At 50.0% G+C, this 13,452-nt stretch overlaps 1 protein-coding gene across 1 annotated transcript in view; it reads right to left on the bottom strand.

The window, feature by feature from the left end:
• Positions 1-10,069, bottom strand: part of TBC1D2B (TBC1 domain family member 2B) — a 118,093-nt gene extending 108,024 nt beyond the window's left edge. Inside the window, exon 1 of the mRNA XM_075345502.1 lies at positions 9,449-10,069. Coding sequence (XP_075201617.1) covers positions 9,449-9,787 — 339 coding nt within the window. The 5' untranslated portion in view covers positions 9,788-10,069. The remainder of the gene's footprint in view (positions 1-9,448) is intronic.
• Positions 10,070-13,452: the final 3,383 nt, after the last annotated feature.

Raw genomic sequence — 13,452 nt, 5'->3', positions numbered from 1 at the left:
TGACATTTTTTTCTGTCTTTCGTACACCCTAGCAGTATACCGTGACTACGATTTTCTGGGAAAGAGTTTTATTTTTCAGTGTTTAAATAACTGTATTGTTAATAGAAGTGTAATAAAGATCTGTCTCGCTCTTGTATATACTCACTACATCACCTGTCCGCACACATACAATGCCGACATTTGGCAGACCTTCACCCTGTGTTTATTAACCCTAAAACAAACACTTCCCAACATTTGCTGACTCTCTGAAAACACAATTTGGCAATTTGCTGTATATCATTTGGATTATTCTTAGTAATACATTTTCCTACTTGATGTAACAATTATATTTATTCAATTAATAGGATTCTGAAGATCTTAGCCCCTGGAGCTGCCGGAGAATCTCCCCTCACTGTTACTGGACGCCGTGTTGTGCAAGTTCTGGTGTAATAAAGGATTTCCTCTTGCAGTCTGAGCACAGAGAGCATTGATGGGTTATCAGCGGCACATCACACGTCTACAGGGGCAATGTGCTGCCGAGAGAGAGGATTTTTAAGTTGGCTAAAAGTAATTCCAAGGTTTTTGCTTGTTTTTCGGGTGATTGGCGGCCTGTTTAGACTGTCTGGTAATCAGGAAACAAGCGATGGCCTCCATTCCAGAAAGAAGGCAAGGAGGCTGAGAAATCTTGGAATCCCTACATAAATATATTCAGGAGTCTCATGTACCAGTACATTATCCCACGCAGTGTCTCCCTATATACCCGAGTGGGGCTTGCTATTGTATACCAATGCGTGCCAGGAACACTGGTCACTTCTAGCCTGAGGGCTCACATACATGGGTGCACCATTGTAGATGGCACACAGGCTCAGACTTCCTTCACATGTGCAGAAATATACATGGGGCGGCACGGTGGCTCAGTGGTTAGCACTGCAGTCTTGTGGTGGCTCAGTGGTTAGCACTGCAGTCTTGTGGTGGCTCAGTGGTTAGCACTGCAAGACTGCTGGGGTCCTGGGTTCAATTCCCACCAGGGACACCATCTGCAAGGAGTTTGTATGTTCTCCCTGTGTTTGCGTGGGTTTCCTCCGGGTACTCCGATTTCCTCCCACACTCCAAAAACATGCTGATAGGGAATTTAGATTGTGAGCCCCAATGGGGGCAGTATGACCAATGTATGTAAAGAACTGTGGAATTAATAGCGCTATATAAATGAATAAATTATTATTATATTTTTATTATTATCTCTACATTAAACTGAAACCAACAAAAAAACTCCTCTGCGTGCTTCTAGAGAAAATAGAAAGGACATAATACGGAGGCGACTCCTGAACCCTCTACAGCTGCTCTGTTGTGGCTTTGTTCAAAAAGGAGTCATAAAACAGCCGTGTGCATGAGCCATAGACCGGGTAAACACACACTACTCCTATATTCTGCACAATCCTCTCCATATGGAGGGCACTAGACACAGAAAAGGGGGATTCCCACATTACAAAATGATGGCACATCCACAGGATACACCAAATGTCTGATACAGGGCCAAGGTGTGAGAGCCACCTCTATGGTAGAACAAAGACGTCTTAACCCTTACACCATTCTGAAGCATAATCAGCTATTTCCGGGACTTAAAAAAAAATAAATAAAATAAAATAAACAGTGTGAAGACAGTTAAAAGCCATGTTCACAAGTTGCATTTTTTTTTGCTGATTTATGCAAATTAAAAGCTGAGTGATTGAGAATAGTTCCATGTACAATATACAATCGATTTCAACAGTTTGATTTTTCAACAATACACATTAAATACAAAATACAATGTTATTACTTGATAACTTACGTTACACAAAAAGAAACGTAAGTTACCAAGTAATAACGTTGCATTTTGTATTTAATTTCTATTGTTGAAAACATAAATCTATTGAGAATAGTTCAATGTACAAATACAATCACTCACTTTTGTGCCTGCCTTCAGAGAACAGTCTGTAGCCATTAGTAACGCAGTTTTTGGCGTGTGACTGTAACGTAAGTTACCACGGAGTGACCCAGCTGCTTTTTGTAGTACCAACTAAATTTATGAGGTTTCAGAAATCTCATGCACACAATAGCTTTTTATTTATTTTTTTTTTTTTTACTGATAAATTGAAAATTGCATTTTTGAAAGAAGCAGCAGGTCATATTTTCAGCATCTTTGCAGCATTTTTCCCCCATTGAAAGCCATGAGAGAGCAAAAATGCAGCAAAAACACAACAGATGTATTTTTGCTGCTTTTGCGATGAATGAAACTAGCTTTATTTGAACACATACTGTAGACAAATGACAAAAAAAAACAGCAAAAAAACAGAGCTTTTTTTTACTGCCAAGAGAGCAGGTTTTAGCTGCAGAAAGAACGCAACATGTGAACATAGCCTAAGGGGTACTTTGCACGCTGCGACATCGCTACTGCGATATCGTCGGGGTCAAATTGAAAGTGACGCACATCCGGCGCTGGTAATGACGTCGCAACGTGTAAAGCCTAGATGAACCAATAAACGATCGCAAAAGCGTCGGAAATCGGTGATCTGTGTAGTGTCGGTCATTTTCATAATGTCGCACCAATAGGAGATACGATGTTGTTCCTCGTTCTTGCGGCAGCACACATCGCTGTGTATGAAGCCGCAGGAGCGAGGAACATCTCCTTACCTGCGTCCACCACCAATGCGGAAGGAAGGAGGTGGGCGGGATGTTACATCCCTCTCATCTCAGCCCCTCCGCTTCTATTGGCCGCCTGCCGTGTGACGTCACAGTGACGCCGCACGACCAGCTTCCTTAGGAAGAAGACGGGTCGCCGGCCAGAGCAACGTCGCAGGGCAGGTAAGTGCGTGTGAAGCTGCCGCAGCGATAATGTTCGCTACGGCAGCTATCACAAGATATCACATGTGCGATGGGGGCGGGGACTATCGCGCTCGGCATCGCAAGCATCGGCTAGCGATGTTGCAGCGTGCAAAGTACCTGTAAGAGTATTTTTGGAGCAGATCCTCACCAAATCCTCCTCAAAACCCATGGAAATCTCTTCCAATGCATTTCTGTATGTGGAGTTTTTCCTAGTGGAAACAAAAAAAAAAAAAAGAAAGAAAGTGCACACTACTTGGAAACACTGAAGAAAGCCTCTCCAGACTAGGCATTGCCCAATTTAGAAAATAAAAAAACCTCTTAGGCTATGTGCGCACTAGAAAGTGCTTTTTTCTTAGGAAAAAAAAAAAAAAATGGACCCTCTGAAGAATCCCACCCCCGCGGTAAAAACCACGGTAAAACCGCACCCGCGGTTTTGCTGCGGATTTTCCGCAAGTTGGTCCCCGCGGTTTTTACCATTATCTATGGCAAAAACCGCAGGTGCCTGCGGAAAAGAAGTGACATGCTCATTAATTCCGCAGTGGAAAATCCGCGGGCAAATCCAAGGGTATAAAAAAAACGCAGTGTGCGCACAGCTTTGTTTTAAAACCCATAGGATTTGCTGGGGAATGACTGCAGCAATGTTAGACACATTTTCTGCAGCAAATCCGCGGCAAATCCACAGCAAAATCCGCAGTAAATTCGCAGCGTGCGCACAGGGCCTTAAACCAGAGTTTCCTGAATGTTTCTACCTGAAAAACTCAACGTTTTTGGATTGACTTAAAAAACCCCAAGTGTGAATATACCCCAAAAGAAATGAATGGTAAGAGCCAAGCACATATTCAACCATCTCTCCATTCATTCAATTGGATGTGCCAACCTGTGGCCATAGTGTCAGAAGGGGACCCGCAGCCATCATTTATTTATGGCATATCCTATAACACAATATACAGACATTATTCATTATTTAAAGGGAACCTGTGGGCCAGCTCATGCTATTGTAGGTGGATGGCAATCTAAGTTCCCGAATGATACAGAATAAACCTCTTGGCTTATACAGTCAGTGATTTCATAGCCCCAATCATCAGAGGATAAAGTGTCCTTTTGGTGTCTATCTGTAATGGTACAGCAGACCGAGGTTCTCTCCACACAAAGGATCCACCGCAAAAAAACATGCAGAGGGGATGAGCTCTGGTTACACTGGGCCCTGTGTAGGACAGATGGCGCTGCACCCACCAGGACCGTGCCCACTGTTGGGAATACACCTCATGTATAGGTCTATAGTCCCACTCAGATGGGTTTTTTTTTGGGAGGGGGGGGGGTTAAAGACTGTTTTTAATCAGTGCTGTAGTGATTTTTGTCCTATGTAGGTCCGTGTGTCCATCTTTGTTATCAGTGTGCCATCTGTTTATGTCGTTTTAAAAAAAATTCCAAGCTTTTTCTACAAGTTAAACAGTAAAAAATGGACAGCACTCACCCCTGGAGTGCTACGCTGAGCCATTCATGTAAATCATATACAAATAAAAAAATATATAATATGGACATGTTGATTTAATTTTTTTTTGTTGACAATTGGTTATTCAGAAAAAAAAAACAAAAAAAACAAAAACACACACACAAATAAAAAAAAAAACAGGGCACGTGAAAAAGGACTATAACTGGATACATTTTAACACAAAAAAAGTACATAGAAAACGTAATTCTGAATAAAGCCTTACAGTAAGTGCAAAAACCACGTGTCTTAATGACTGATCCCATAAACCAAGTGATCCATGATCCACCCTGCACTGAAGGACCACCATACATCTCATGTACTGTCACCCTATCTGCTGCCCATTCCTTTGCCTCCTCTGCTCAGGTTGTGTGCCACCACTAAGGTGATTATAAATGACAAATATACAATCACTTTTCAGTGCCAGGGTGGAGGGTCGCTTTAACTGTACAGAACTGTCCCCTTTTGCAAATGCATAGACTAAGGCTATGTGCGCACTAGACCAATTTACCCGCGGATTTACCCGCGGATTTGCCGCGGAAATTTCTTGAGAAATGTCTGCAATCTTTGTGCAGACATTTCCCAGCAAATCCTATGTGAAAAAAAAATAGCTGTGCGCACTGTGCGGATTTTTGTCAAGAAATTTCCTTGAGAAGAATTTCTTGATAAAATTTCTTGAGAAAATGAGCATGTCAATTCTTTTCCGCAGGTACCCTGCGGATTTCGGCAGTACAGCCTGCAAAATCCGCAGGGAACAACCTGCGGGAAAGTCGCGGCAAATTCGCGGCTAATCCGCGGCAAATCCGCATGCGGATTTGGTGCGGATTTTTTCAGGAGGTCCGGAAATCTTTCACTCCCAGAAGTTTCTCAAGAAATTTTCTTGAGAAACTTCACATTTCTAGTGCGCACAAAGCCTAACACTAGCTCAGGTTGGGGACATGTATCAGCATGTGTGATGGCGGTACCTACGCCTTTTACACAGAGGCACGGCGGTACCTACGCCTTTTACACAGAGGCACGGCGGTACCTACGCCTTTTACACAGAGGCACGGCGGTACCTACGCCTTTTACACAGAGGCACGGCGGTACCTACGCCTTTTACACAGAGGCACGGCGGTACCTACGCCTTTTACACAGAGGCACGGCGGTACCTACGCCTTTTACACAGAGGCACGGCGGTACCTACGCCTGTTACACAGAGGCACGGCGGTACCTACGCCTGTTACACAGAGGCACGGCGGTACCTACGCCTGTTACACAGAGGCACGGCGGTACCTACGCCTGTTACACAGAGGCACGGCGGTACGTACGCCTGTAGACAGAGGCACGGCGGTACGTACGCCTGTAGACAGAGGCACGGCGGTACGTACGTCTGTAGACAGAGGCACGGCGGTACGTACGTCTGTAGACAGAGGCACGGCGGTACGTACGTCTGTAGACAGAGGCACGGCGGTACGTACGTCTGTAGACAGAGGCACGGCGGTACGTACGTCTGTAGACAGAGGCACGGCGGTACGTACGTCTGTAGACAGAGGCACGGCGGTACGTACGTCTGTAGACAGAGGCACGGCGGTACGTACGTCTGTAGACAGAGGCACGGCGGTACGTACGTCTGTAGACAGAGGCACGGCGGTACGTACGTCTGTAGACAGAGGCACGGCAGTACGTACGTCTGTAGACAGAGGCACGGCGGTACGTACGTCTGTAGACAGAGGCACGGCGGTACGTACGTCTGTAGACAGAGGCACGGCGGTACGTACGTCTGTAGACAGAGGCACGGCGGTACGTACGTCTGTAGACAGAGGCACGGCGGTACGTACGTCTGTAGACAGAGGCACGGCGGTACGTACGTCTGTAGACAGAGGCATGGCGGTACGTACGCCTGTACACAGAGGCACGGCGGTACGTACGTCTGTAGACAGAGGCACGGCGGTACGTACGTCTGTAGACAGAGGCACGGCGGTACGTATGCCTGTATAAAGAGACCCATCAGTGATAGTACGCCAGAATAATCTAATGGTGAGGTGCCCAGTGGATACTCCTCCCCATGATTAACACTTAAAATGACAGAACTCATAAATCAGACATTGGGCTTGGAGAAATACAGAACAGTAAACTGGTTGGTACAGTTGTCACGGGCACTGTATGCCACCCTGGGTGCCGCTGCGTCTCTCCACGCCCGATGGTAATATGACTATTTTTTCTATACAACACATTTTAGGATCCTGGGCTCTGTGGCAGTCTCGCTGCCCACCCTTAGGGCACCATGTTCTTGCTGACAGTTTCCCATTAAGGTATGTATCCTGCATCTGAAGAAACCACAAATGCTAGTTTCCTGTGGCTCTCAGGCGCATACCATGATGGGAGTAGTAGTCTTACAACCTCTCAGGCGCGTACCATGACGGGAGTAGTAGTCTTACAACCTCTCAGGCGCATACCATGATGGGAGTAGTAGTCTTACAGCCTCTCAGGCGCATACCATGATGGGAGTAGTAGTCTTACACCCTCTCAGGCGCATACCATGATGGGAGTAGTAGTCTTAAAACCTCTCAGGCGCATACCATGATGGGAGTAGTAGTCTTACAACCTCTCAGGTGCATACCATGATGGGAGTAGTAGTCTTACAACCTCTCAGGCGCATACCATGATGGGAGTAGTAGTCTTACAACCTCTCAGGTGCATACCATGATGGGAGTAGTAGTCTTACAACCTCTCAGGTGCATACCATGATGGGAGTAGTAGTCTTACAACCTCTCAGGTGCATACCATGATGGGAGTAGTAGTCTTACAACCTCTCAGGTGCATACCATGATGGGAGCAGTAGTCTTACAACCTCTCAGGGCATACCATGATGGGAGCAGTAGTCTTACAACCTCTCAGGTGCATACCATGATGGCAGTAGTAGTCTTACAACCTCTCAGGCGCATACCATGATGGGAGTAGTAGTCTTACAACCTCTCAGGCGCATACCATGATGGGAGTAGTAGTCTTACAGCCTCTCAGGCGCATACCATGATGGGAGCAGTAGTCTTACAACCTCTCAGGCGCGTACCATGACGGGAGTAGTAGTCTTACAACCTCTCAGGCGCGTACCATGACGGGAGTAGTAGTCTTAAGGTCCCGTCACACTAAGCAACATCGCTAGCAACATCGCTGGTAACGAACAACTTTTGTGACGTTGCTAGCGATGTTGCTGTGTGTGACATCCAGCAACAACCTGGCCCCTGCTGTGAGGTCGTTGGTTGTTGCTGAATGTCCTGGGCCATTTTTTAGTTGTTGCTGTCCTGCTGTGAAGCACAGATCGCTGTGTGTGACAGCAAGACAGCAACAACTAATGTGCAGTGAGCAGGGAGCCAGCTTCTGCTGAGGCTGGTAACCAATGTAAACATCGGGTAACCAAGAAGCCCTGTCCTTGGTTACCCGATATTTACCTTTGATACCAGCCTCCTCCGCTCTCACTGTCAGTGCCGGCTCCTGCTCTGTGCACATGTAGCTGCAGCACACATCAGGTAATTAACCCGATGTGTGCTGTAACTAGGAGACTGGGGGCTGGTCACTGGTTGCTGGTGAGCTCACCAGCAACTTGTGTAGCCACGCTCCAGCGATCCCTGCCAGGTCAGGTTGCTGGTGGGATCGCTGGAGCGTCGCAGTGTGACATCTCACCAGCAACCTCCTAGCAACTTACCAGCGATCCCTATCGTTGTTGGGATCGCTGGTAAGTTGCTTAATGTGACTGGACCTTTACAACCTCTCAGGCGCATACCATGACGGGAGTAGTAGTCTTACAGCCTCTCAGGCGCATACCATGATGGGAGTAGTAGTCTTACAACCTCTCAGGTGCATACCATGATGGGAGTAGTAGTCTTACAACCTCTCAGGTGCATACCATGATGGGAGTAGTAGTCTTACAACCTCTCAGGTGCATACCATGATGGGAGTAGTAGTCTTACAACCTCTCAGGCGCATACCATGACGGGAGTAGTAGTCTTACAGCCTCTCAGGTGCATACCATGATGGGAGTAGTAGTCTTACAACCTCTCAGGTGCATACCATGATGGGAGTAGTAGTCTTACAACCTCTCAGGTGCATACCATGATGGGAGTAGTAGTCTTACAACCTCTCAGGTGCATACCATGATGGGAGTAGTAGTCTTACAACCTCTCAGGTGCATACCATGATGGGAGTAGTAGTCTTACAACCTCTCAGGTGCATACCATGATGGGAGCAGTAGTCTTACAACCTCTCAGGTGCATACCATGATGGGAGTAGTAGTCTTACAACCTCTCAGGTGCATACCATGATGGGAGTAGTAGTCTTACAACCTCTCAGGTGCATACCATGATGGGAGTAGTAGTCTTACAACCTCTCAGGTGCATACCATGATGGGAGTAGTAGTCTTACAACCTCTCAGGTGCATACCATGATGGGAGCAGTAGTCTTACAACCTCTCAGGCGCATACCATGATGGGAGTAGTAGTCTTAAAACCTCTCAGGCGCATACCATGATGGGAGTAGTAGTCTTACAACCTCTCAGGTGCATACCATGATGGGAGTAGTAGTCTTACAACCTCTCAGGCGCATACCATGATGGGAGTAGTAGTCTTACAACCTCTCAGGCGCATACCATGATGGGAGTAGTAGTCTTACAGCCTCTCAGGCGCATACCATGATGGGAGCAGTAGTCTTACAACCTCTCAGGCGCATACCATGATGGGAGTAGTAGTCTTACAACCTCTCAGGCGCATACCATGATGGGAGTAGTAGTCTTACAACCTCTCAGGCGCATACCATGATGGGAGTAGTAGTCTAACAACCTCTCAGGCGCATACCATGATGGGAGTAGTAGTCTTACAACCTCTCAGGCGCATACCATGATGGGAGTAGTAGTCTTACAACCTCTCAGGTGCATACCATGATGGGAGTAGTAGTCTTACAACCTCTCAGGCGCATACCATGATGGGAGTAGTAGTCTTACAACAGTTGGAGAGACATAGCTTAAGTTTTCCATCTTGGAGAACAGAACAAATAGGTGACAAGCAACTGTCAGATGCAGGTACAGCAGAGAGTGTCACCCCAGGGACATGACAGAGGCACACAACACAATCAGCCCATAATTACCCGCACGATGGCCACCCGGCCCGAGCTGTGGATCTCAAACTGCCCCTCTTCTGCCTCCATGTCGTAGCTGAACGAGGCATCGCCAATGTCTATGTGCCCCAGGGGCTGGGGGTCCTGGGGGCTTTTGAAGTAGTACAGATGGCACCTTCTTGGGTCAAACACAAACCAACGAGTCTTGAAGCTCCTCAAGGGTCCCTTCCCCGAGAGCTTGGCCAGATGTCCGCACAGCCTGGGCGCAGATCCTCTGGGGGGGTCCCCACAAGTCTTGTGATCCTCAGTGAGAGGGTCCTGGCTACCTCTTCTGCCCTCCACACCTGGCATGGCTGGTACCTCTGGCATCAGCCCCTCTTCCCATCAGCCAGTGGTGCCCAGTGCACTACTCCTGCCCGCAGACTCCGCTCACACCCTGCTTTATATCCTGCCAGCTGAGATGCCCTACATGTCCTCTGCTCCCTGCACGTACCCACTATGTGCCCACACTGCACCTCGGGGCTCCGTACGTGCAGCCTGCCTCCTGCCAGTGCCCACTACTTCTGCAGTTCATCACCAAGTTTCTCCAGCCTTCATTCACACTCTGTGCTCTCCTCACTGCACCCTCCGCTGCATCCCATGACTGCAAGCCACGCGGCTGCCTCATGGGAACTGTAGTTTGACACCAGGTAAACCGAAGCGTGCGTCCAAGGCTCAAAACTACATTACCCGGCATGCCTCGCGGTGCGATGAAGTTTGTGAGGGGCGTAAATTTCCCCTCAGTGAAAAAAAATGATAGTGACCAATTCCGAGCCAACGGGTCACGACCGTTACGAAATAAATATATTATTGCTGTTTCCACCCATAATATACAAAGCATTGCCACGTATGTGGTGGGGAGCACGTGCTCCAGGAAGTGTGAGGCGGTGTCACGTTGTAGCCATATTAATATTCCAGCAGGGGCAGCTTTATCAGTGGCCACTGCAGGAGCCAGTGCCCCATGTCTTGTCCTGAAGACCAGCCAATAGTGTGCTGGGTGTGAAAGTGGATCACTGACACATTGCCCTAAGTGAAGCGCAAAAAACCCAAGCGCTAAAGATGGCGCCCCCCATCATGGAGACAGAATAAGGATGTGATATCCGAAACGCGTCCTCCTGCTCTATGTTTTGTGTACTTGACGTGATGGAATTTTATCTAAGATGAAAATTTTTTACTTTTAAATTTTGGACCTGTTTGCTGGACAATCCTACAAATTTATCTCCTTATAATGTATAGAATACAGGCCGTACTGTATAATGTATAGCATACAGGCCGTACTGTATAATGTATAGAATACAGGCCGTACTGTATAATGTATAGAATACAGGCCGCACTGTATAATGTATAGAATACAGGCCGTACTGTATAATGTATAGAATACAGGCCGTACTGTCAGGGCCGTATTTACCATTAGGCACCCGTGGTCCCGTGCCTAGGGCGGCAGGATGCAGGGGGCGGCACCTTCTAGCAGTAAAAAAAAAAAAAAAAAAAAAATTTTTTTTTTTTTACACATTCATTAAATCCACTGTATTTTCGGAGGGGGGAGGGGGGAGAGGCGCACTTTATTTATTTGTATCCACGTCAATTAAGACGACTGCCGGCGCCTGCACTTCCGGGGTCACAGGCACGCCAATCAGCTCCTTCCTCTGTGCTGCGTCCAATGCTGTATGGATTTCACATGCAGAGCTCACAGCAGGACGCCGCAGTGAACGCCGCGATGGAAGCTGGTGTCAGAAGAGGATACTCACGTGAGCCAGGAAGATGACGGCGGGCCCTGGAGCAGGTAAGTGCTCGCAGAGCTGAAGATTCATAAGGAGCGTGGGGGTGTCTCTAATGCAGACTGGAGATCTGCATATGGGGTGGGAGGAGAGAGGCTGATACTGGGGGAGACTTGGGGGAAGAGAAGCTGAACTGGGGGAGGCTGGGAGGAGAGAGTATGATGCTGGGGGAGGCTGATGTTGCGGAAGGCTGGGATGGGGGGAGGCTGACGCTGGGGGAGGCTGGGAGGAGGGAGGCTGATGCTGAGGGAGGCTGATGGTGGGGGAGGCTGGGAGGAGAGAGGCTGATGCAGGGGGAGGCTGATGCTGGGGGAGGCTGGGAGGGGGGAGGCTGGGAGGAGGGAGGCTGATGCTGAGGGAGGCTGATGCTGGGGGAGGCTGGGAGGAGAGAGGCTGATGCTGAGGGAGGGGGAGGCTGGGAGGAGAGAGGGGGAGGCTGGGAGGAGAGAGGCTGATACTGGGGGAGGCTGATGCTGGGAGAGTTTGGGAGGAGAGAGGCTGATGCTGGGGGAGGCTGGGAGGAGAGAGGCTGGTGCTGGGGGAGGCTGATGCTGGGGAAGGCTGGGAGGAGGGAGGCTGATGCTGGGGGAGGCTGTGAGGAGGGAGGCTGATGCTGAGGGAGGCTGGGAGGGGGAAGGCTGGGAGGAGAGAGGCTGATGCTGGGGGAGGCTGGGAGGAGGGAGGATGATGCTGAGGGAGGCTGATGCTAAGGGAGGCTGGGAGGAAAGAGGCTGATGCTGAGGGAGGCTGATGCTGGGGGAGGCTGGGAGGAGAGAGGCTGATGCTGGGGGAGGCTGGGGGGAGAGAGGTAGATGCTGGGTGGGCTGGGGGGAGAGAGGCTGATGCTGGGGGAGGCTGATATTGGGAGAGGCTGTGAGGGGGGAGGCTGGGAGGGGGGAGGCTGATGCTGGGGGAGGCTGGGAGGCTGGAGGCTGATGCTGGGGGGGCTGATGCTGGGGGAGGCTGGGAGGAGTGAGGCTGATGCTGGGGGAGGCTGGGGGCAAAGAGGCTGATGCTGGGGGAAGCTGGGGGAGAGAGGCTGATGCTGGGGGAAGCTGGGGGAGAGAGGCTGAAGCTGGGGAGGCTGGGGGGAGAGAGGCTGAAGCTGGGGGACGCTGGGGGGAGAGAGGTTGATGCTGGGGGAAGCTGGGGGAGAGAGGCTGATGCTGGGGGAAGCTGGGGGAGAGAGGCTGATGCTGGGGGAAGCTGGGGGAGAGAGGCTGATGCTGGGGGGAAGCTGGGGGAGAGAGGCTGATGCTAGGGGAAGCTGGGGGAGAGAGGCTGATGCTGGGGGAAGCTGGGGGAGAGAGGCTGAAGCTGGGGGACGCTGGGGGGAGAGAGGCTGAAGCTGGGGGACGCTGGGGGGAGAGAGGCTGATGCTGGGGGGGCTGGGGGGAGAGAGGCTGATGCTGGGGGGGCTGGGGGGAGAGAGGCTGATGCTGGGGGGGCTGGGGGGAGAGAGGCTGATGCTGGGGGAGAGGCTGCTGGTGAAGGCGGGGGAGAGCGGCTGCTGCTGGGGGAATGGGAGAGAGGGGCCAATCCTAGAGACAGAGGACAAGGGTTGAGGGATAGTGCAATGACAAAATCGATGGCGGGGGAGTGCAAGGACTCAGAATGAGAGGGGGGCAGCATTGGGAGCTCATTATGGAGAAGGGGCAGCATGTGTGGGCTCAGTATGGAGTGGAGCAATGTAGGGGAGTCAATATCAAGAGTGGGGTAGTGTGTGTGTGTGTGTGTGTGTGTGTGTGTGTGTGTGTGGGAGGGGTGTCTCAGCATAAGCATTAGTGTGGTGGTCTTAGGATGAGTGGGGCAGCATGGAGGTGTCATTATGAAAAAGAGGAAGGCAGCATTAGGAGCTCATGGAGAGGGGCAGCATGCATGGGACATTGTGAGGAGGGAACAGCATGCATGGGAAACTGTGAGGAGGGAGCAGCATGCATGGGACACTGTGAGGAGGGGGCAGCATGCATGGGACACTGTGAGGAGGGGGCAGCATGCATGGGACACTGTGAGGAGGGGGCAGCATGCATGGGACATTGTGAGGATGGGGAAGCATGCATGGGACATTGTGAGGAGGAGGAAGCATGCATGGGACATTGTGAGGAGGGGGCAGCATGCATGGGACATTGTGAGGAGGGGGCAGCACGCATGGGACATTGTGAGGAGGGGGCAGCACGCATGGGACATTGTGAAGAGGGGGCAGCACGCATGGGACAT

Source organism: Anomaloglossus baeobatrachus, chromosome 4 (genome assembly GCF_048569485.1).
Source record: "Anomaloglossus baeobatrachus isolate aAnoBae1 chromosome 4, aAnoBae1.hap1, whole genome shotgun sequence".
NCBI classification, from domain to species: Eukaryota; Metazoa; Chordata; class Amphibia; order Anura; family Aromobatidae; genus Anomaloglossus; species Anomaloglossus baeobatrachus.
Note: the sequence above shows the minus strand (reverse complement) of the source record. Positions and strands in the feature narration are given on the sequence as shown.